General features: G+C 37.2%; 1 protein-coding gene across 2 annotated transcripts in view; it reads right to left on the reverse strand.

The window, feature by feature from the left end:
* Nucleotides 1-2,789: 2,789 nt before the first annotated feature.
* GDAP2 (ganglioside induced differentiation associated protein 2) overlaps nt 2,790-24,824 on the reverse strand; it is a 71,109-nt gene continuing 49,074 nt past the window's right edge. The window contains exons 14-15 of one of the 2 annotated variants that reach the window (XM_081815785.1): nt 14,212-14,355; nt 2,790-11,274 (exon numbers count right to left, since the gene is read on the reverse strand). In XM_081815785.1, coding sequence (XP_081671911.1) covers nt 11,227-11,274; nt 14,212-14,355 — 192 coding nt within the window. In that variant the 3' untranslated portion in view covers nt 2,790-11,226. The remainder of the gene's footprint in view (nt 11,275-14,211; nt 14,356-24,824) is intronic. The other variant, XM_006745888.3, reaches the window with a different exon arrangement.

Consider the following 24,824-nt stretch of genomic DNA (forward strand, 5'->3'; position numbering starts at 1 on the left):
GAGCCTGGTGGTGGGTACTGAGGAGGGCACATTCTGCATGGAGCACTGGGTGTTATGCACAAACAATGAATCATGGAACACTTCATCTAGAACTAATGATGTAATGTATGGGGATTAACATAAGAATAAAAAAAAATAAGTTAAATTGTTTCTCAGAGGTGTCCCTGACCTATGAAAAGATTAAGAACTACTGGCATAATGGAAAAATTCATTCATTCATTCACTCATTCATTCATTCCACAAACATTTATGCACTGCCCCTTATATACCAGTTACTAGCCTAGGCACTGGGGATATAGCACAGAATGAGTCCAGTGAGGTCCCTGTCCTTAAGGAGTCTGTATTCTATTGAGAGGGCTGGGAGGGTTTATGGAAATCAGATACCAGGGTTTAGATACTGGTATTGTGTGAGCAGGTAATTTGCCTCTCTGAGCCTCCATTTCTTCATCTGTAGAGTAGGAATAAGAGGGTAAGAATAAAAATGATTCAACTATCTAGCACAAAGGCATAAATTCAATAAATAATATTTAAACTCCCGTCACCAGGAGGAAGTAGGTATAGGTCGTCAGACAGCTATCACCACTTCATTTTTATAGATAAAAAGGTTAAGTGTAAAGGGTTACATGCATCATGTTAGGCAAGGGAGTGATTAACATGGCTATGATCTGGGCTAGCTAGTTGATAGGTTGGCTCTTGATTTTCTTCCTCCACATTCCTTTCCTTAACTAGGCCTCTGATGGATTCATCAGCTTTAAAGAACCACTGAATTATTTATTTAGAACAGGGGTTGGCAAACTATGGCCCACTGCCTGTTTTTATATGGCCCTCAAGCTAAGTGTAGCTTTTTATATTAAACGGTTGAGAACAAAGGGACATAGTGTTTTGTTATACTTGAAAAATCATTTGAACTTTAAATTCCAGTCTCCATAAAGTCTTATTGGAACACAGGCACGCCCATTTGCTCAAGTACTGTCTGCGGCTGTTTTCATGCTACAGCAGCAGAGCTGAATGGCTGTGACAGAAACCGTATGGCCTGAAAAGCCTAAAATATTTATGATCTGGCCCTTTACCAAAAAAGTTTGCCAACCCTGCTTTAAAATGTCATTTTCTCTTGAAGGAAAGACATACCAAATACATCATACAACTTCTGAATTGGGGATGTGACATAATTTAAAGAGCCAAGTGTATCTGATAAGTCTAGAAAGTGAGACACTTTGATCACAGCAATTAGAATATTTAAATAAGACAACAGCTAGTATTTTTGAGACTTTCAGAACTATGAAGTCATTTGGTCCTCATAATAATTCTAAGAGGTAAGTGCTCTTTACATATGAGAGAGCTGAAATTCAAAGAGGTTGGGAAGCATGTCCAGGTCACACAGCTAGTAAACGGCTGAGCTGGGATTTGAATCGAAGCCTATGCTTCTATATACCAGACTAAAGCCATATAATGTAAGTAAGTAAGAAACTCTGTACAGGTAGATTTACCCAATCTTCTCTGCCTTTCCAAAACCTATTCCCTAAAATTACCTTGTGGCTAGTTTCTTTACTTCTCCAAGATTCTTCTTTCTCTTCCATAAAATGGGGAAAATACCTAGCTTGCAAGTTTACTGTAAGAATTAGAGATAATATATTTACAATGCCTGGTGTCCTGTAAATGATAGGTCCTACTATTTCATTACTATTTGTAAGATGAGTGGGTAGCAAATCTGCTAAGGTAACTCTGGAAGCAGGGGGAGGTGGTAGCTATGAGAGATCGTTAAATACGTTCCCTTGTCCCTGAAAGGCCCAGCAAGCAGTCCGAGGCTGCCAGTTGCCTAAATTAGGCAGCTTTTTTTCCTGGAGAGGGTTTCTGACCCACGGTGAAGGAAGGGAGCAATAAAGGCTGCTGAAGTTGGGATGCGGGGCCAGTTCTTTACAGCTGATGGACAGTGCTCGCTTCTGTACAAAGTGTGAGCCCTACATGAGAATCAACATCAGCACGTGGAGAGGAAGCAGCTATCATGCTGGACAGGAAACAGGGGAGGCAGCAGTTGGGAAGTTAAGAGAGAATAAGCAGTTGTAAGTTATACTCCAGAATTCTCTTTTGTGAGGAAGGAAACTGGGAAGATTAAGCCATAGGAAAGGACTACGCCACTACTTTGAACCCTGAGGTTGGTGACCGGGGGACATGCTTGCTGCCAGATTAGACATTAGAGAAATGTGGCCGCAGGTATTTTGCCTGGTCACCAACCCAGGCATTTCTCTGTCACCCAGGGACAAATGGCAATTCCTTTCTTAGCGTGGGCCACGTACTGGGCCAAGGGTTGTGGTCGTATTTTCTCAGGTGATTCTCACAACCATCCGATGAAGCAGATCTGGCTAGCAACATTTTATAGATATGAAAACTGAGGCTTCGAAGTGCTAAGTGACTCCATTCCCAGAACAATACTGCTAGTAAGTAAGCATCAGTCAGGATTTGAATCCAGTCTTTTGACATCTATTCCATGGCCCTTCCAATTACTCCTCGGTTGCTACCCATGGCTAGTGACTTATGTGGGTATCAATTCATTCAACAAATATTTATTGATACACTGTTCCCCTAATATGTGCAACTTGGAGATGTGTCTTAGAAGGAGGACATACTGCAATAAAGCCCAAACAACACAGGAGGGAGGGTGGAGGACAGTGGGAAGGGGGAATGACGGATAACGGGTATGGGGCTTCCATCTGGGGTGTTGAAAATGTTGTAAAAGTTAATAGTGGTGCTAGTTGTACAACGCCGAGCAAACTAAAAACCACTGAACTATGCTCTTTCAAATGGGTGACTTTTATGATACGTGAGTTACTTTTCAAACAAAGCTGCTAAAAAAAATAAAGAGAAAATTAAAAGATGAACATACCAAAAAAGGATATACTCCACAAAATTAGAATAGAAATAGGCATAGTCATGAGAGCTTTTATATCCAAAAAATATAATATAGGATGGTATTATATTACAATTTGATTTTGGTACATGTCACAATAAATTATAAACATAAAAATAAAACAAATGAAAAATCCTAGATGCAGAGTGGTCTTACCCTGTGCAATGCATTCCACTACTGTGAACTAAAAAAAAAAAGGCACTCTTGCCTTTTTCTCACTTCCTGTGTAATTTTCATGGGAGTTATGTGAGGCTCCAAACTGAATTTTCTAGGACAGCATTTTCCATAGCAACAGGATGGATTCAACAGGGAAATATTAGCAACTCATAGTTCTGGTCTTGTACTAAGTGCTCTACAAAGAAAACAACTGTGCAGCATGTCTGGGCTTCACTTACCAAACTTTAAGTTGATTGATAACCTCTGCTGCTAACTCTTGAACTCTGGTTCTCCCTGGAACTTGGCTGAGCAAATGCAACTTAGATAAAAAAAAAAAATGATAAATAATAAATTAAAAAAAGAAAACTTCTTTAGAGGACACAAGGAATGTCAACGCCAAGCAGCTGTGCAAACACAGTTAAACCAAAGAGCTCTAGCTATAGATGGCAAAAGGTCATCCTGAAACTAACTACAATCTACACGATCTGGCTAGGAGTCCAACCTGCCTTAACCTGCCTGGGCGTCTACTTTTTCATCTGTTTGGGAACCAATATCCCCCCTTATAATAAGTTTTAACACCTACTTTACTATTAGAAATGAAATTCTAGGTAACAACCCACCTACAATGTTTAAAGAAAAATCAATGTTAGAATTTACAATAAGCATTTCAAAATAAAAATGTCAGATGTATCTAAACTAGAAGACATGATGAAATAGTTAAATGCTTAGGATACCTCCTTATAAAAAATAAATTTGGATTTTAAAGAAGCAAAAGATGGGAGGCCATTCCATCCAAAGTTATAATAAACTGGTCTTATTTGTATTTAATAAGAGAAGTAGGGCTCACAACCCAAATCAAGTAACAGACTGCTAAGATGGAGAAAATCAGGTAGTACTAGGCCTTATCTGTAATGTGAAGCCAGAACAATTTTCTTATGCTGTGCTACAGGATGAGGCAATGAGGTATCACACAGGGCATATCTTCTATCTTGATAACACACATGTATGGAGAGCCATGCAATCACTGAACTTAAAGATCTTACAGATGGGTTAAAGATGCTGGATCAGAAACACAATAATTTCCATAACACAGATTATTATTATGCTTCTATAAAGGATGTCATAAAAGAAAACTATTTTTAAAAACAGACCTTACAAAATTCCGTGACAGCCTCACATTTCATGTATCTTCACTACCTTAATAATTTGTGCAAGTATATGTTTTAGTAAGTAGGGAAATAATTTGAAGTTGATACATACTATCTCTGTTAATAAATGAGTTCCTCTTATAGCTCTCTCCTGGTATTTTCTCCCAGCACCCAATTAGAAAAAAACGCAAAAGAGTAAAAAAACCCAGCTTACAAGTATGCTTGTTCATTTTTCAGAACTCCAAAACTTATTTTAGAAAACTAAGAATAGAGAAAAGAGTTACTCAAAACTATTTTAAAGGACAAAACAATTTTTAAAAATAGGTTTCACAGGTGAAAATTAAGATGCTTGTAGACTATTTCTCAGAACTATCAAGGAATATAATAGTGGTGGGGGAAAATCTTTTTTCTGCAAAAAAGCTATTAAATTCGAGATTCAGGAAGAATCTCATGTTATCATTAGTTACAGATGATAAATGTGCAAGAGAACAGTAATGCACAAGTTGAGCCTAATGATCCTAATATCCTTTTACTGGACCACAACTTAGCATGACAGCCTTTAAAAAAAAGATTGTATTTATCTTGATCTTGTGTTGATTTCTTAGCATATTACACAACTGTTTAAAAAAACCTTAGCCATTTCACCTAAAGAGAAACATCATTAATTTTATAATAAGAATTTTTGAGAAAATACAATTTAATATTAAATAACTTTTTAAATAAGCAACTTATATTGATGTTTTATATTATTTTTGTAAGAGTGTAAGCTTTGAAGTCAGACTTGGATTTGAATCCTAATTCTATCACTCAATGTATAAGATAACATATATAAAGTGCTTATAGCAAAGTTGAAGGCACATAGTAAGTCCTTAAATGTTAGTAGTATTTCTAATCAAAGCAATGGTAGCTGCCTTTTATAAACACTTACTATGCATGCTTTATGAGTATTATTGCATTTATTTCTCTTGTATTCAATGAGATTATCCCTGTTTAACACATGAAAACCCTGAGGTTCAGAAAAGGCTGAGAAACATGCCCAAGGTCTGAACCCAGGTGCGTCAGGAGCCAAAGCACAGCTACAGCCACAGCTAACTAACCATCATGAAAAAGTCTTGTGTGTGTGGGAAGGTGGAGGGAATCTGAGGGTGTGAGTGTGTTTGGTGGGAGATCCATCAGTTTTCTATGAGAATTAGACATTTTTCATGCTGATGAAAAATTTAAAAAGTTAATATTCATGTTCTGATTATTAATCTATTAATATAACTTCCTTAAAACCAAATTTTTCCAGGACATTTCAGTGCCTAGGTTTGCAACTGTGTTTACTTGCACGGTAGAGCCAGGTTCTGCTTTAGTTGTGGGAGGCTTATGGAGAACAGAGACTGACTTCATAGGGAAATGATTCAGTCAAGATAGATGAAGACCAAATAACATCACTGTGTACTAAACAAATGACAGTAAAGAGTCTGAACTGAGAAATGCAGTGGGAGACCTGAGTCACCATGTGGCACACACAGCACCTGCCAGGTGTATGCGGAACTCAAAAGAACCTGCGAGACAGCACTCCGTACCGTTATCATGTTACAAGTGACAGTTTTGTTTTGGTGAAACGTCATCATCCATTATATTTTACTAATGTTATTTTAAATTTTATTGGTTTTATAGTTTTGCTTGTATCTATCTATAAACTTCTTTGGGTTTTATACTTGTGCTAGAGCTATAAGCATAAAGCATTACATGTAGCTTTATGTTTATATATACTTAGGTAACAATAAATAATGTAGTAAAAACGGAGGAACTCAGAGAGCCTTTCCTTATTAAAAGGGGATGTGCATTATTCAAGTTTGAGAAACATGGCTCAATACTGTACTGCTTGTGTGCGTGGGAGTCAGCAGGTCACTTAACCTCTCTATCACCATCTACCTCATAGGATTTGTAGGATTAAGTGAGATAATGAATATGAGTTACTGGCCCACCGAAGGGATTACGACAGTTGTGTCTCCTCTCCTTGAAACAGGGAAAATATGGAACCTGAATATAGTCTGCGCTCTTTTACTTGTGGTCTTGGGGTATCAGGAGTATTGATGGTCACCCAAACTTGTTAGAAACTAGAATCCCAGGCTCCACCCCAGAGCTACTATATCAGAATCTGCATTTTAATAATACTGCCAGCTGATTTAATATATGCACATTAAAGTTTGAGAAGCACTAGTCTAGGTCCCCATAGAGAAGGCTGACAGTAAAATTTACTGCATTTTGTACCACTACAGAGGTTAATCTCAGTGATTAGAGAAAAGCCAGGTGTAAATGACCAGAACAGACTGTCCTACCCTGGGGTTCAATACAAACATTACCATTTTACTACTGGTTCTTCACAGGCTCTATTTGCACAGAGAGGATCCTCTTTAAATGGAATTTAACTTGGGGCGCCTGGGTGGCTCAGTTGTTGAGCGTCTGCCTTCGGCTCAGGTCATGATCCCAGGGTTATGGGATCGAGCCCCGCATCGGGCTCCCTGCTCAGCGGGAAGCCTGCTTCTCCCTCTCCCACTCCACCTGCTTGTGTTCCCTCTCTTGCTGTGTCTCTATCAAATAAATGAATAAAATCTTTTAAAAAAAAATAAAATAAATGGAATTTAACTTCTAATTCAGAAAGACTAAAATAAATTTTTCAATGCAAAGTATTCATAAAAGCATTGTGAATTCTGAATAAACAAATTTTAAGATGTCAATAAAACATTTTTAAGTCTCCTGTGCCCAATAGCAATTAAAACCATTTATGTATGTTAAGCTCATAATTAAATATTTCGGCCCACCAGAACTGGTCTGACAAAGTGCTGGCTCAGTTTATAATGGCTGTGTGCTTACACTAGCAAAACACATTGCAAAAAAAAAAAAAAAAAAAAGTATGACTGTGTATACAAAATGTATTAATTTTAACCGTTCAACAAAAATACTAGGTCACATTTAGTAGTTACGATTTTGTTAGTGTAATTCACCTAGAGAATATCTATGTTTTTCTCCTTCAACTCAGTGGCCCTATACATCTACTTAAAAAGATTACTTACTTCACTTAAAAAGATTAGATACCATTCCTGGAAGCAAAGAAAACAAAATTAACAACTAGTATCCAAGAGAGCCACTAATATATAAAATGACCTTGATGTCATCTGCTTAAGGGCTTTTTTGATAGAATCCAAGCTTGAACTATGTTATTTATTGCTCTATGTTCTCTACATATGGGCCACAGAAACCACATTCGAAGAATGTAATGCAAAGTAGATTACCATGCGCGTGTATACACACATATACGCATATGTATATATGGTTTGGCCTACTAGGCAATTCTTATATTCTCTGCGCTTCTGATATGACCTAGTCAAAGGCAGAGTCCTCCCAAGAGTCAATCATATACCATGAAGTATATTATAAGTGCCAGTATAGGTAAAACACTCTACTGCATGTTGACTGATGATTTTAACTTAGTAAGAGAACAACAATTTGAAACTCACTGGTCAACTCCAATTTTAGAGGTGTATATGCTATTTTGCAGTCTTTTGGGTCCTTAATACAAACAATCCACTGTTCTTAGAACCATAATAATCCTTCTCTTTCTAGTACTTCAAATTCTAATAATTTCTAGTCATATATTAATCAATATAAACTCTATATATACATACACAGACAATCAAGGGAAACACAAAGAGTGATTTTTAGCTTATACTGAAACTACATTTTATCACTTTCCTATTAGCAATTGCAAAGAAAAGAAACCATTACCTACAGTTTGAATTCACTGAATGATATCTCAGCAAACAGAAAACAGGAAGAAATAGGCAAGCCATGTTTTTCTACTAGAGTGGTTATACGTATCCCTCTCTAGAAATGCAAGATATTTTAATCCTTCCAGATTTCAGATATTTGATAAAAAATCTATACCCATTTTTCCTATCAAAAATACTCTAAAAATCCTGTTCTTTAGTCTCAAACTAATTGAATCTCTTTGAAAAAATAAACATATTAGAGTACTAGCCAATGAAATAAGATGTATATTAAAGAAAAGAAAATCTTAAACCACTTGGTCTCTAAGCCTTAAGAGAGTCTAATAAAGACAGTTTTTTCCAAGAGGTTTTTTTCGCTATCAAGAAACCTGGATATAGATGAGTTAAGAAGAACCAAATATATGCTGAAGAAATGTACTTGTTTAAGAAAATCCTATTATGCCTTGCATGAATTAATGAATTCACTTAATATTTTGTACGTTTTCTTCCTCAACTAGCACTGGCATGACCAAAGTTTAATTTAATTAAGGATTTGGTGGTGCTTTGAATTAACATCAGATGCTAGTACTCATCTCCACCCAGTCATCCTTTTATCCTCTAATGTGTCTCTGAGAATGGCATGTGTTCTCCAGGCAACCCAATCTTTGACAAAGGCAGATATATAGAACACTACATAATCATTTCACTATCAAGGTCACTATGTTCCTTCGGTAGGATTTAATACATTGAAACAACTTCATTACCTAACACTTAAGACAGCTATAAAAGCATGAACTTGGTCCCATACCAAATTTAGTTTCACTGAGAAGTACAGCCCTTATTTTTAGTCACCATTAAATTATGAAATGCGGTTGGTATATTTACAGTTCCATACTACCTTAATACCCTAGGACATCAACTGAATGAGAATCTCACTATATATAGAATCCTGCTTGTGTTACTAGACATTAATATACTCGTATAAAGGGACATTCTTTCAAAATTACTGCCTATAAGAAATTCTACACATCAATTTTCTTTCTTTCAAATGGCAAAGTAGCTTGCAGCCTCTATTATCTATAGAGGAAATGATTCAGGCCAAATGCCAATTTGAGATAGCCAAGTCCACTTTCAAAAAAGAAAAGCTGGCATATTTTTATAACTGCTCCTAGTGCAAAGATACCTCAAATATGATCTAACAATAGACTGGAGAAGATGAAGCTAATTTTTCAGATTTTTAAAGTTCAAGGCTTAAGGGATTGAAAGTAGTGCTGTTTGAGAGGAAGCTTACTGTAGACATCTGACTGGCTGTCTGGATCTGATGACCTAGGGAACGTAACAGGAAACCCTTACCCAATAAGCATATACAAGGAGCAAGTGGCTTTGATTTCTGACACAAAGCAAATGTGTCCAATTCATGCAAAAAGATATGAGCACTTATTGAAGGAATGTAAAGCCCCTTCTTGTTTGTAGGGGAAAACAGAGGATGGGGCTAATACAACTATAGGGGGATTTCTCTGTCATAAAAGAATTATGTTTCCTCTATCCACTGAAGAATTAATTTGGGCACAGAGGAATAGGACCTTTGGAAGCACTGATCCTGAACAAAGAACAGTTCTACTTTTTCTTCTCTGAACTGCCAATGTACATGATGGAGTGAGGGAGATGGGGGGGCGGGTGGGTGTAGGAATCAAAAGGAATATGAAGACACCCAGATGGAAATGATACTGGTTTGACCTCAATTCAAGAAGAAATGTTTAAAATGGCTAACAGATGCCTCTTGTTAAAGTGTAGCACTGGGGGAGGAGGAGGCTAGAAGAAATTCTGGACAAAGTAGGAAGGAGGTCTTCAGGGTTGGGATTTTTTATTTTTATTTTTTTTTTTTAAGATTTTATTTATTTGCGAGAGAGAGAATGAGAGACAGAGAACATGAGAGGGAGGAGGGTCAGAGGGAGAAGCAGACTCCCTGCTGAGCAGGGAGCCTGATGTGGGACTCGATCCTGGGACTCCAGGATCATGACCTGAGCCGAAGGCAGTCGCTTAACGAACTGAGCCACCCAGGCGCCCTGGGATTTTTTAGTAACAGCTCTTGTCGTAAGACAAGAAAAGTCACTCAAAAGGTGCCAAGGACAAGAGGAGTGCTTGGTAGTACCCCCAAGTACATTTATTATCATTTAAAAACTAACTGAAGCGACACCTACACAAACTCCCCTAGCATTTTGCATCCAAAGACATCACAAGCCCTTTCTAAATGTTAGCCTTATGATACCTCTGTGAGGTCGGTATCATAATCCTAATTTTTATTCATAAGCGAGCTAAGGCACAAATAGAGCCTGAGTGGCAACAGCAGTCTGGAATTCTGTTCACTGCAACGCACTTCCCCCATTTTGACATAGGCAACTCAAGAGACACTGTGAGGAAATGTCCTTAGAGGGAGTAGCTATAAAGCCCAACAAAATCACAACTCTGGGGAGACAGCACCCTCTCTAAAGGCTCACTGATGGAGTCTAGGAGATGCCTTTCGCATAAGAGTACTAATGAGTGCAGCCTTTTAGAAAAAGGACACCAAATCACCCATGATTAGAGGAAAAAGGCGGAAGATACAGTCTTCTTGTTTTCCCCCACTGTTGACACCAGAACAGTGACAATCTTAACAAATCATATAATCCAAAATCTTAATCTTCACTGGTGCAGTAAGATTCTAAGACCTATATTTTGCTAATGATTTCAATGTTTTGATCAGATACATCTCCACATCCTTGATCCCAGACAATTCTATTTTACCATAACCGAATTATCTGTATAAAATGTAATGCCAGGATCTGAAGCAAACAATGCTTATGGTCAGCATACATTGGTTCTATATATTTTGAGAAACACTTAAGTACACAAAGGAAGCATACAATGTTAAAGAGATGGCGTGAACAATATTGGCGGCTTGTCTAAAGGAAAATCCAGTGTCCTTTCAGGAAACTGAAGATACTCAAAAGTTGCTCCCCAATTTCTATTAACAACCCTCTAAAAATGAACATTTTCATTTGATACAAATATACAAATTTAAAATAAGTGTGCAGTTCAGAATGGCCTACTATTGTCAGATTGCTTATGTGCCAGAAAATATACAGTCAATAAAAAAATACCAGAGAGGTGGGGACAAAAGGCTCTCTGGATCTGAACAGCAAAAATGAATTTCACTTCAACAGGTAGCGATTCGTGGAGAAAGTGACGTCCTTGGAAACCAGTAGAACTAAAAGATGGCAGGTCACAAATCTGGTGATGGGGGATAAGATGTATAGTAAGGCCCATTTTCCTGTGGAAGAAAAAAAAGACAAGAACATTAAGTAATAAAACCAATTTAAATAGGAATGTGAAAGAAAAGGATTTATAATCAATGATATTGTGTATGTATCGTGTATTCCATTCTACTACCATATTTTTTTAGGTTTTCCTAATCTACATTAAATTGTGATAAAGTATGAAGGGCAAATCTAATTCTTAATGCTATGAAATAAAGCTTTTTATATTAGTCTCATACTGTGCAAAAGACTGCCAAGCAATCTATTTTCTCTATTTCTGGAAACAATCTTAGAACTTTGAAGAACTGTTGCCAGGCAAATTTGTATACTCTCTTCTTTGACTATATTTTGTATCTGTAAGAATGCTCACTAGTAGCCTTTCTGAAATGGTCTCCGTAACATTTTGATATAGAGAGATAAAAATTATCTTCTAATTACCTTCAAAGGTTCCTTTCATTCCCATAAAACTTATGTCACTGTTCTAAGTCACACAAGACCCAGAAAATAGCCCACTGAAACCAGCCAACAATGACACATCATGCCCTGTCATACCTACTATGTGCAAGGCACAACTGAACAGGACAATAAATTAACCAATTCCATACTCATTTCCTTTTCTCTGATTATATTTTTCATTTTCCTAGCAAAGGCAAATATTTCCTTACAAGATAATATCCAACCACCTACAGGATCTCCACCTCAATCCTAGTGTGTCACAAACTGAACATACCACCTGTCTCTTCTCTCCCACCCGCTCAACACCCTTACCCCCAATGCTCATCCTCCAAACTGCCTCTCTGGGGTGGCAGCAATACCATCCACCAAGTCTCCTACAGCAGAAATTTTGGTAGTCACCTTAGGCATCCTTCCTCTTTCATCTCCCCTAATGGTTTACTCAGTCACCAAATGCTGTGGATTTTTTTTCCTAAAATGTCTACTTCTAAATCTAAGATCTTCAAGTCATTGCCATTATCACTACTGCTGCCCTAGCTCTAGTCTCATTTCTCCTCTGACTTTCTGATAGCCTCTTACTTGTCTACCTGCCTAGACTGTTAACCTCTCTAGTCACTTTCTACGCTGTTTCTTTTGCCATCATTCTAAACAGAAATATAATGGTAGGTCTCCCTTGTGGAATATTCCCCATAGACCACAAAGCCAAAGTGCTGCAAGTAACACGTAAGGCTCTAAGTATCCAGTGACTTGCCCTCTGCCGGCCCTTCCCATATCATCTCCTGACACCTTCGTTTCTTCCCTGTTTTTATTTCTCTCTTTGGCCTTTATATACAGACGGCCTAATATCTCAATTTTAGAAAGCTCTAGTACAGGCACAGAGAGATGATCCAATCACCCAAGAGTTAGATGTATAGGTTTTTTTTTTTTTGAGATTTTATTTTATTTGAGAGAGTGCACGTGAGTGCACGGGTGGGGGGGAGCAAAGGGGGAGGGAGAAGCAGGCTCTTCCCTGAGCAGAGAGGCCAACACACGGCTGGATTCTAGGACCCTGAGATCACGAACTAAGCCCAAGGCGGAGGCTTAACCGACTGAGCCACCCAGGCGCCTCGAGATTATAGGTTATTTTATTCAATTTTGATTAATCACATCACTTGACATACAAAATATAAGAAAAATATAAGAAAAACCTAAAACAAGCACACAAACAAAAAGTTTGAGTGTGGTGTTGATACTTAATGAAAGTCGGCTTTATAGGCCCTTAAGTATATAGAAAATGTGCTGGCTTAAAAACCAGCCATTTGGGTTTTCTAACCAATGCAATCCAACTTGTATATTATACCCTAGAAAATAAATTATAAATCCAGACACTAGCTTTGAATTGCCATTCGAAATTTTTGATCACAAAATGTCTTTTAGTGTCTTTCATTTCTTGCTATCCTTTTTTTTTAATTATTAAGAAGAGAGATGTATACTTCAAAAGAGTAACAGTAAGGCCATTTTCTACTCTGGCAATCTACAATAAACACAAATTGATGTTCTTCCCCCCCCCAATATATTCAATAATTTTTGTATCTATGATTCAGCTTCTTCAATTACAAATCCTCTCTGTTCTAAAGCCAAGCATGAAATTTTATTAGCCATTAGAACACATTAAATACTTTGCTCTTCACATAAAGGAAGACAGAAATTATTGCTGAAGTTAAAGAAATGGTACAGAGAAAATGTCTTGCAGAATATTTATTTTAGTGTATACATGCTGTACAATAATTAGGGAACAACAATTCATTTCAAACTGAATATAACCTTCAAATATATTCCCTGATTCATGCATAAAGATACGTAATCAGCAACAGTTAGATAAGGAGACTGATGATCTTTTGGCCATGCATGTTACTTTTTTTTTTTTTTAACTACTAAAGTGGTAGCATGAATAAACAAATGGGGGATGGAGCTTTAATGAAATTCAAGAGTAGCCCTTTATCAGTGTTTAAATAATATATTCATAAATGCATCTATAAGTAATAATACTAATACTACTGGTTGATACTCTTAAAAACATTATATAAACTTTTAGCAAAATGAAACCTTTAGTAGGGTAAAGGCTACTAAGATAGCCCACTGTTTTGAATTAATGCTGAAAATGTCACACACCAACAGATTCTTCTGATTCTACTTATGTAGATAAAAAGTTAATCAATCTTAAGAAAATCAGGCAGAGGTGGTAGAAAATGGACAATATAAGCAAGGATTGGCTTCAAACCAACAGCAGGAAAATCTCCCAGTGAAAAGTTTACTGGGGAAAAAAGTCCTCTCTTAGGACAAAGTGTTTTCCTAGTTACTGTAGGAAAAGAATGTTAAATGATACTATCAAGTTTACTAAAACCTGCTAATGGCATTCATATCATCTTCTAATCAAAGCATGTTGTGCTCATCAGCAGTGTCCTATAGAACAGCTAAGATACTGCACCAGGTGAGGGAGAACTCCTGGTACTTCTTACCCTGGCATCATATTCAAGGACAAAAGGAGGAAAGTCAATCTGTTCTGGTGATATGGCAGAGAATAGCTGGTGGAGGCTGTCCACATGGTGGATTTTGTCCTTCAGTCCTGAGACAGAAAAGGTGGTAAAAAACCATGTTGATACCTGATTAATAGAAGAGAAAAACAATTTCAGCCAGTGGCCAAAGTTAGAAATATAAACATGATTTTGAAAATTTATACTAGGTAGAAACTATATTTCAAAATTGAAACTGATGTCAGAAAAAGCTTATAATAAGTAATGTTTTTCAAAGTGTGGGTTGTAGTTCATCAGTGAATTATGCAATCAGTTTAATGGATTATGAAGAGCAGTAAAAACAATAAAAAGGAACCACACTAGAGTAACAATTACTGGGGAAGCTAGTAAGGGTGGGCGAAGTGTTTCATGAAGCTTGTGTTTCTGTTTAGGTGTCTGTATGCTCCTACACGTGTAGTACATTGTCATGTAATAGATGCTTCTTACTGTGGGTTGTGGGCAAAATCCCCTGCATTATTTGGTAGAATAATTGTTTCATTGCTACTCTAAAAATGATTAACATCTCCAAATTCACAAACTCTTTTCATTTTTTCAAATGAGACTAAAAGAAAAGTTTGCCAATATTTGATACATTTATTTTTCAGCTGACATTTGGCATGTGGTCTCTTTCTTAACCAATCAAAGCAAATCCTCTGTGGCTGTGGAGCCACCTTTGCTCATTTCACTTAACAACATGCAATCCCTCTATAAAAGCTAGTCTGCAAAATTTGTTGGCTCCAAAAAAAGAAAAAAAAATTCTTAATAGCAAACAACACTGACATAAACTAGGCAACAGCTAGAACTCACAAATTAGCGTTCATCTATCTAAACTGCCAATCTAATTAGTCATGTTTACCAGTGGCTTACACAACCGTTCTATGAGGTAGATACAATATTATTGCTATCCCCATTTTATTTACAGAAGGAAACACGTGCATATGGACATGGGCACTGGAATAGTGCATTACAAATGTATAACTGGGTATGTTATACATACACGACACTCTGGGCATCTGCCACTGATGCCAATCTTATCACATTTGCCAGGGGCTGTTCCAAACCTTTCACATATTCCATGCCCCTAATATGACATGCTTCCTTTGTACCTCTTTATGAGAAAAGGCATGAAAAGAACAGAGACAACACTGCACTAACTTATCAAGATCCTGTCCAAATCTGCACTTGGTAGAGACTCATTTCCAGCATTATTTGTCCCTTACATTAAGCTCCAGATTATCTCTTCTACTGAGTTCATAATACCTGAAATTTCCATTGCATTTGGAGCACTTATTCCTTCTTCCTAGTATTTCAGCTTCTTATGTCCATTTCTATAATTTCCCTAGGACTTGGCAGACAATCATAGAATAATAGTCTAAAGTTTTATAAGATACAGACAGAACCATCATTTTCAAAGTATTTGATAAAGAATGAGTAAATAAAGGTATCTACAATGATTTTTATAGCCTGAGTCACTATTCTATTTTGGCTATACTACCAATGACTGGCATAAGGCCTAAAATATTAACATTACCCTCTGCATCCTCTCCCCTCCCCTGTTATCAAGTTTATTTGGAGGGGGGTGATGGAGGGGAGGGGAGGAACCTGATGTTGCTAGAACCAGGCAGGTTAATTTAAATCAAATTATACAGTCACTTACTTACATACCCCGAATCAGTTTTTGACATCAGTTTCTTGAAAGCACACACGTTATATACCTAATTAATATAAACTTCTGCAAACTAGATTAGTGACACTTCCAGATTAGGGCTCTACAACCAGCCACAGAGGCAGCTAATAAACCAGTAAGAGCTATGGAGAGGTCACAGAGATTTTGCAGATTCCAGAAAGAACTTAAGGGAATAGGAAGACTGTAGCGTCTGAACAGAGAAGCACCCGAAGGCCATGTTAAGAGATTAAACATGTGTGCAAGGAGTTAAACATCTACTGGTCACCTGCGTACTAAGCACTGAGTTGTAGGTGATACAGGATAACAATGATAGCGCCATTCTTCTCAAGGGGGCTTGGATTCTAGTACAGGAGTCAGATTATAAGCATAAGCATAACAACGACCTAAGGCAAAATGTACTAAATGCAATGAATGGCCCACAGAAACATGTGAATACCTATATATGCAAGGAGCCCCTGCTACGTGGAAAAAGGGAGAAAAATACAGAACTATAAGGGCCTAAGCAGAAAACTCTTGTGCCTTTGTTCTCTTGCCTCAGAAGCTTTTTACATGCTGCTTTTCTATGCCTGGCAATTGTTCTTCAGAGCTCAGATCAAAATTCACCGCAGTTAGGAGGCCTTCTTTGACCACCCTCCACCCAAAACTAGAAAGGAGCTTCTAAATGTTCCAACAAACACTTTGTTTACTCATGTTATTGCATAATTAGCATTCTGTATTGTATTATCTGATTCTCTAAAGAGAATGTCTTATTCAATACCATATTCAGTGCGTAATTAATGCCCAACAAAAAAAGTAAGGAATTTAATGTGTTGGAAGAATTAACAAGTGGAGGAGTGAGAGTTCCTGAGTGTATTATTTTACTACTGTTTAGGAATGGTTTACTATTTCTTCATTCTACAATAAAAATACATTGTACTTCAATCTGCACCTCAGTTTTTTTCTCTCTAAAATGAGCAAGTTAGACTTACATGATCTTTAAGGTCCCTCTTAAGTTTTACAGTTCTAGGCAAGGACTCCTGCATATGCCACACCAAACGACATGGTGGGGTGGCGGTGGTAAACTCAAAGAGAAGGCTGGGTTGGGGAGACTAGGCAGTGACCTCAGGCATACAATCTGAGAAGGAGAAACACATTTCTCTATCCCATTTTCTGCCATTACCTCCTTCACATCCTCCGGGTATTGGGAAGAGAAAATTACTCAAAGTAGACAGAAGGAGAAACCCAGTTAGAAGTTTTCTGTTCAGGGACACTCAAGAGCACTGTCTTTGCTTTTTAAAATTTTAGTTTTAGGGCGTCTGGGTGGCTCAGTTGGTTAAGCGACTGCCTTCGGCTCAGGTCATGATCCTGGAGTCCCGGGATCGAGTCCCGCATCGGGCTCCCTGCTCAGCAGGGAGTCCGCTTCTCCCTCTGACCCTCCGCCCTCTCATGCTCTATCTCATTCTCTCTCAAATAAATAAATAAAATGTTTAAAAAAAATTTTTAGTTTTATATAGCTTAGCTTTTAATTTTCAATTATTTGTAAGTCACAAATGTACATTTACGTAAACTTGCATTACTTAGTATCTACTATTTTAATGAGCTGATGAAAATTTAAACTTTGAAAACGGACTGCTGTGATATTTTGTGAATGCTGCAAATTCTTTCACCCAATTACTCACAAACGCAAAGCCAAGAGCATAGGATCACAAAACAATATAAACTAGGAAAAGACTGTTCACACACATGTGCACTAAAATAATCTACTGGAGCCAGAATCAAGAGTGGGTTTAACTTGTTAGTTTGCCTTGTATTAGTAAACTTCAAAGAAGTAGTGATTTCTATGAGCAGTCAATTTATTACCACTTTGGGTGGAGTGCCCTGGAAAAGATCTGAGGAGTACTGAAATCAGAACAGTGTGATTCGATTGTTTTATTATCCTTTGATTTCATCTCATTATTTTATAATTACAAACACCCCATTTAGAGTTTTTGACTTAGTATAAAATAACGGTGGATTTCATTACACATGGTTTTACTCTCTCAATCCTCCCTCATTTTCCCCACCCCAAAATGTTATGAAGAGGTAACAGAGCGCTTTTCACTTTATACATCTGGTCTTCAGCCTCTGCCCAGCCTGCCACTGACTCCTATCTGAAGCAATTCCAATGTGTGAGAGCCAAGGCTAGTGGCTCTAACACTGAAATTTCTGGTAATGTGCTTCCATCAATGTCGCAGGGTGGATAGCTATTTAGACTCTCTACTGTGGAGGAGGAGGGATTCAAGTCATATCTTAGCAAATAGTGGCTACACAGTTTTGTAAGTCTGGTACAAAGGAACACTATTCTGATAAATCTGAATTTGTAGCAGAAGTAAAGAAAATTACGAAAATGTTCAAATATGTTAAAAGAATTTTTTTACAGTGAACACCAGTATAGCCACCACTCAATCATTCACGTTTTCCTTATGTTTTCTTTAACACATATCTACCCATCCCTCTGTCCATCTGCTGATCCATCTTACTTTTTTGCTGCATTTCCAAGTAAACTGCAGACGTCAGTAAGCTGTCCCCAAATACAGCATTCATATCTCTAACTAGAGTTCAAAGTTTGTTTAGTTTCTTTGCTATAAAATTTACATTTGATGAAGCGCACAGATTTTAAATGTCCTTTGCTCTTTAGGCAAATACATACTATATATATTAAACTCCTACTCAGGTATAAAACACTTTCGTCACCCCAGAAAGTTCCCTCATGCTCCTCTTCCCTTATGGCCCTCTCCACAGAGGCAAACGACATTTTGATTTTTTTCTACCATGGATTAGTTTTGTCTGCTCTAGGATTTCATATAAATGGAATCATACAGCATAATTTTTATATAAGGGTTCTTTCACTCAGCTTAATGTTTTTAAGATTCTTGTGTGTGGTTTTGTATGTCAGTAGTGTGTTCTTTCATTGCCAAGAAACACTCTATTATGAGAACATGCTAGAGCTTAATTATTCATAATTCTATTGATGGGCACCTGGGCTGTGTCCAGTTTTTGGCTGCTCTGACTAAAGCTGCTATGAACATTCTTATACAAGTCTTTTTTGGCACATATATTTTCATTTCATTTGGGTAAATACTTAGCAGTGGCACTGATGTGTCATTGATGAGGTATATATTTAGTTTTTAAGAGATTTTCATAACTGTTTTCAAGGTAGTTGCCCAATTCCCAATTCCTACTTATGATGTAGGAGAATTCCAGTTGCTTCACATCACTGGCGATATTTGGCACTGCCAGTCTTTTAAATTTTGCCTATTCTGGTGGCACTGTAGTGGTCTCTCACTGCAGTTGTTTTTAAAAAAATGTATCTTTTAAGTAAGATATAACTGATACACACTAAGCTGCACATAACTGAAGTATACAATTTGTTAAGTTTTGATATATGTATACACCCATGAAGCCATCATAATCAAGAAAAAGAACATAGCCATCACTCCCAAAGGTTCTCAGGGTCCTTTGTAATGCCTCCCTCCCACCCCATCTCCCTGTCCACAGGTAATCACTGCTCTACTTCCTGTAATTACACATTAGTTTGTATGCCCTAGAATTTTATATGTAATCATACAGCTGTTACACTTGTGTGGCTTCTTTTACTCAGCATAATTATTCTGAGATTCATTTGAGTTGCTGCATGTATCAAGAGTTCATTCTTTTCTATTGCTGAGTAGTATTCTATTGTATGGATATATCACAGTTTGGTTATCAATTCTCCCAGTGATGGGCATGCAGGTTATTTCCAGTTTTTGGCTATAACAAATAAAGGGGCTATAAGCATTTGTGTACAAATCTTTGTATGGATAGGTTTTCATTTGTCTCAGGTAAATACTAGGAGTGGAATGGCTGGATCACATGGTAGGTATACAGTTAATTCTTTAAATAAACTGCTTTAAATTCTTTAAAGAAACTGCCAAAGTTTCTGTAACATTTTATATTCAGATAAGCACTGAAGGGGAATACCAGTTCTTCCACATTCTCACCAATATTTGGTATAGGCAGTCTTTTAGCCATTCTAACAGGAGTGCAATGATATCTCATTTTGATTTAATTTACTAAATTTCCTAATGACTAATTGGGTTAAACATCTTTTCATGTGCTTTCATGTGCTTTTCTGACATTTATATATTTTCTTTGGGGAAATGTTTGCACAAATCTTCTGCCCATTTCTAAACTGAGTTGTTTCCTTATTAGTGATTTTTGAGATTTATTTACTCTAAAGAGAAATCCTTTATCAGATAAATGCTCTATTTAAAAAGATTCTCTCTCAGGCTGTGGCTTGTCTTTTTACTCTCTTAACTATCTTTAAAAAGGCAGAAGGTTTTAATTTTGATTAAGTCCAATTTCTTTTATGGATTATGCTTTGGTGTTATACCTAAGAAATCTTTGCTTTGCTCAAGGTCACAAAGCTTTCTCTATTTTCTTTTTAGAAGTTTAATAGTTTTACATTTTACAGTTTAGGTCTTTGATCCGTTTCCAGCTAATTTCTGTATGTGATGCAAGACAGGGATCACAATTCATTTTTTTTTTTTTTTTTTTTTGGCACATGGGTATCTAATTGTTCGAGTATCATTTATTGAACAGACTCTCCTTTTTCCACTGATCTGACTTTGCACTCTTCTCAAACACCAGTTATCTATACACACATGAGTATATTTCGGATTCTCTATTCTGTTCCACTGATCTATATGTCTGTCTTTATGTCAATACCTCACATTGTCTTGAGTACCGTAGCTTTAAAATAAGCTTTGAAAGCAGGGAGTGTCAGTCCTCCAACTTTGGTTTTCTTTTAAAATAGTTTTGGCTATTTAAATTCTTTGCATTTTTATTGGTCCATTCCTACAAAAAAAGCTTGCTGAATTTTTGGTTGGTGTTGAATTAACATATTTAGCAAGCACTAATAATTTCACAACATTAAGTCTTCTAGTCCACAAATACAGTGTATGTCTTCCCTTACTTAGGTCTCCTTTAATTTCCCTCATGAATGTTTTGCAGTGTATATAACTTGTATAGGGCACAGGTCTTTCACATCTTTTGTCATAGTTATCCTTAAATATTTAAAATATTTAATATATTTTGATGCTAGTGTAAATAATATTACTTTTTGAATTTCAATTGGATTGTTTGTTGGTAATACATACAACTGATTTTTAAATTTTGATCTTAAACCCTGAAACCTTGATAAAACTTACTCATTAATTCTACTAGTTTTGCTGAGGATACCATAGAGTTTTCTACATAGATGCTCATGTAATCTGTGAATAAAGACAGTATTATTTACTCCCCTCTAAATCTAGAGGCATTTTATTTCTTTTTCTTGCCATATTACACTGGTTAGAACCTCTGGTACAATACTGAATAGAAGTGTGGAGAGCAGACGTTCTTGCAAAGACATGCTAAAAACCAAGCTCATCCTTCTGTTTATCTCCATTAAAGAAAAAATTTCAGTAGCTACTGGAAGAACAAAATATAAATGGATGATGAGATGCGGGGAAATAGTCAAGCAGTATCTTTAAGTGCTACAGAAAGAAAAAATTAGCCACCCACTGAGCATAACAAAATAGTGGAAAAGTTGATAATAAAAAAAAAATAAAAAAAAATAAAAAAGAAGAAGAAGAAGGTAGCGGGAGGGGAGGAATGAAGCGGGGGAAATCGGAGGGGTGGACGAACCATGAGAGACGATGGACTCTGAAAAACAAACTGAGGGTTCTAGAGGAGAGGGGGGTGGGAGGATGGGTTGGCCTGGTGGTGGGTATTGAGGAGGGCACGTTCTGCATGGAGCACTGGGTGTTATGCACGAGCAATGAATCATGGAACTCTTCATCTAGAACTAATGATGTAATGTATGGGGATTAACATAAGAATAAAAAAAAAATAAAAAAAAATAAAAAAAAAGTTGATAATAGACATTATCTGATAAGACCATGGAGTCAGAACTTAATTGAACAGAGCAGGAAAAGTCCTTCATTTAATGGACTGTTCCAACACTGTATTTTTTTTTTTTTTTTTTTAAAGCCTGGCCCAACAGTGTTCTCATAAGACTTTAATTAGCACTTACTAAGCTATTCTAACACTGAGGGACCAAAAGTAAATTTGCAACTTTTATAAGAAATACTTAAAATATTTCATGCAAATTTTAAAGATAGTATTTAGATGAGAAATTCAGCAATTTCATAAACAATGAGAAATCCCAAAGTGAAAACCATTCTCTCAATGAAATCTTCACTCATCTATTAATTATGAAGTGTAATGAGGACTTTTCACTACTTATCTTAGTTAATTTCTCCACAGTGCTTTAAAATAATGACTACTTCTACAGTCTTTGATGCTTTTCCTGTCCACTGGCTCCCAGAGCATTAGCCAATCTTGGCTCTCCTGCTGATTTTTAGATTACTTCTCTTTGATCTCCTTCCTTGATCCCAGGGCTCTGTCTTTAGCTATCCTCTTTGTGACTTACTTCATTAACATATTTAAAGAGTTAAAGCTCTATTTACTTGATGGGGACTCTCAAATTTATATCCCAATCCATGATCCCCTTTATCTGATGACACCTGGGAGTCATGGATGACATAGTCCTTTCTCTCAACCCTACTCATCTAATAACTAACTAAATCCTGGGCTTTATGCTGAAATAAGTCCTTTTTTTCTCCAAACCCCACTGATATAATCAGGCTTTGCTGTTGTTTGCCTAGACCCAAAGTTGACCAACTTTTGCAAAAGACCCTGTAGTAAATATTTTAGGCTTCTTATGTTAACTTTATAAGAAAATGTCATGAGGCAGGCCTGAAGGAACAGTGCTACATACACTGGAGGCAGGACAATATGGACACTGACTAGGAGGGAGCTGTGTCCTTTCAGAGGAAAGGTGGTGGTGGCATGAACTAGAGGCAGTGGGACTAACAGCACTGGCATAGACTGGGACAACAGCAAGCACACAGAACTGACGTAATATGAAGTTTCCCTGGTTCCTGGCTTAGGCACCTAACAGGCTGTGGTCCCATTTACTAAGATAGGAGATATAAACAGAAGTCCGGGAGTAAGTCAGGGAGGAGGGCATGAGCAGTTCTGATTTTAAAATGCTGAACTTCAGGGGCCTGTAAGACCTCTAAGTGAAGTATCTAATCAATAGCTCAACATGCATGTTTAAGCAGAGGAATGATGATGATCACGTTGACAGTGGTAGCATTTACTGAGCTTTTATTATAGGTCAGGTAATGTTTTAAGCATTTTACACAAATTAACTACTAATTTGATCCTTCCAATAACCTTAGAAGGTGGGCACTATTATTATCCCTATTTTATAGAAGATGAAATTAACACACAGAGAGGTTCTATAACTTGCCTGAGAAGATAAACTGGTAGTTGGTAGAGCTGGGATTAGTAATTCATTCCCTGAGTCTTGGGCCCATGCTTTAAACATTAGGCTTCACTGCTTCCCCTGACATGTATTTGGGACTTGCATATAATTTCGAGGGTTGTTGAAGACACAGGAATGAAAGAAGGTACAGAATGAAAGAAAAGGATGAGGGCTTGGGAAAACTTTCAAAGGATGAGCAGAGAGAGGGCACAGCACAGGGGACTGAGAGGGAGCAGTTAGAAGTGGGAGAGAATTCAGCAAGGTAAGTTTCAAGGAAGCCAAGACAAAGTGTTTCAAGGAAAAGGGACCATCTGTGATTAAGGCTGCAGGGAAAACAGGATAAAGTTGACCAGTGGTTTTGCTCTGAGTAGCTTTAGCTGTCAGAGTGGGATTTGAACCAGATGGGAGTAATTTAAGGTGTATAAAAAATGGAGACCATGAACACAGAATGTAGATCACACTAAAAAACTTTGGTTGTTAAAGGGAAGAGAGGTAAATGGAGGCTTTAGCATGTATAAGGTTGATGAGTTAGATCCAGAAAAATGGAGAGGAGAAAGATAAAAATTGCTGAAGAGAAAGTCCTGAGGAAATGGAAATACATTGTGTAGTTGTGAGTGGAGGCTCTGTAATTAAAATGTTTAGATTCAAATCCAGACTGCTACTTATTGGTTGCTAACCTTGGAAAAGTTATTTAATCTCTCGAAGCACCAATTTCTTCACCTGCAAAATGGGCATAATACTACTATCTCCTTCATAGATATAAGGCTTAAATAAGACAATGCATGGGAAAAGCTGGAATACAGTAAGTGCTTAGAAAACATTAGCTATTATTACAATGGGATCTGGACCACAGGTAGAGGGGCTGCTCTTCATTAAGAAGAAACACATTGTTTTATGACAGAAAAGGAGGCAATGATAGGAACTGATGGCAGGTAAGTTTGGGGTGGGAGGGAGAAGACAGGCAGCTTTTTACTGATGTTTTCAATGTTCTTGGTTAAGAACAAGACCGGGCCAACCACTGGAATGAGGAGCTGCTAGTAGGACAAGGCTTGAGGAGAACAGAGAGCCTCGCTGGGACACTGTCCAGCGAAATACCAGGGGCCCCTTAGCAGCGAAAGCTCCATAAGTCTGCTTAGAAGCCCAAAATCACATGGATCTAAGACTTCTCCATCCGTGCCCAGCAACCCAGATACAGGAGTGAAGAAAGCAGTGATGAAATTATGATCAGGTTTTGATGGGCAAGTGTGATGAAAGAGTAAGAGATCGTAAGTTATTTTAGGCATTAACGGCAGTGACTGAAGTGATAGAACGTGGGTTTTAGGCTATATAGGGAAGGAAATTAAGACCAAAAAAAAAAAAAAAAGAGATGATATTTTCAGAAAAAGCAAAAGGACCAAAGGAGTGCATGTTTTGATGAAGTCAAAATGTAGGATTAGATATTAGGGATATTAAAAGAGCAAGATAGCTATATTCTAGCTCTCACAAATCTTGCAGGCTAGC

This window comes from Leptonychotes weddellii, chromosome 4 (assembly GCF_054177405.1).
Source record: "Leptonychotes weddellii isolate Sample4059 chromosome 4, ASM5417740v2, whole genome shotgun sequence".
Lineage (NCBI taxonomy): Eukaryota > Metazoa > Chordata > Mammalia > Carnivora > Phocidae > Leptonychotes > Leptonychotes weddellii.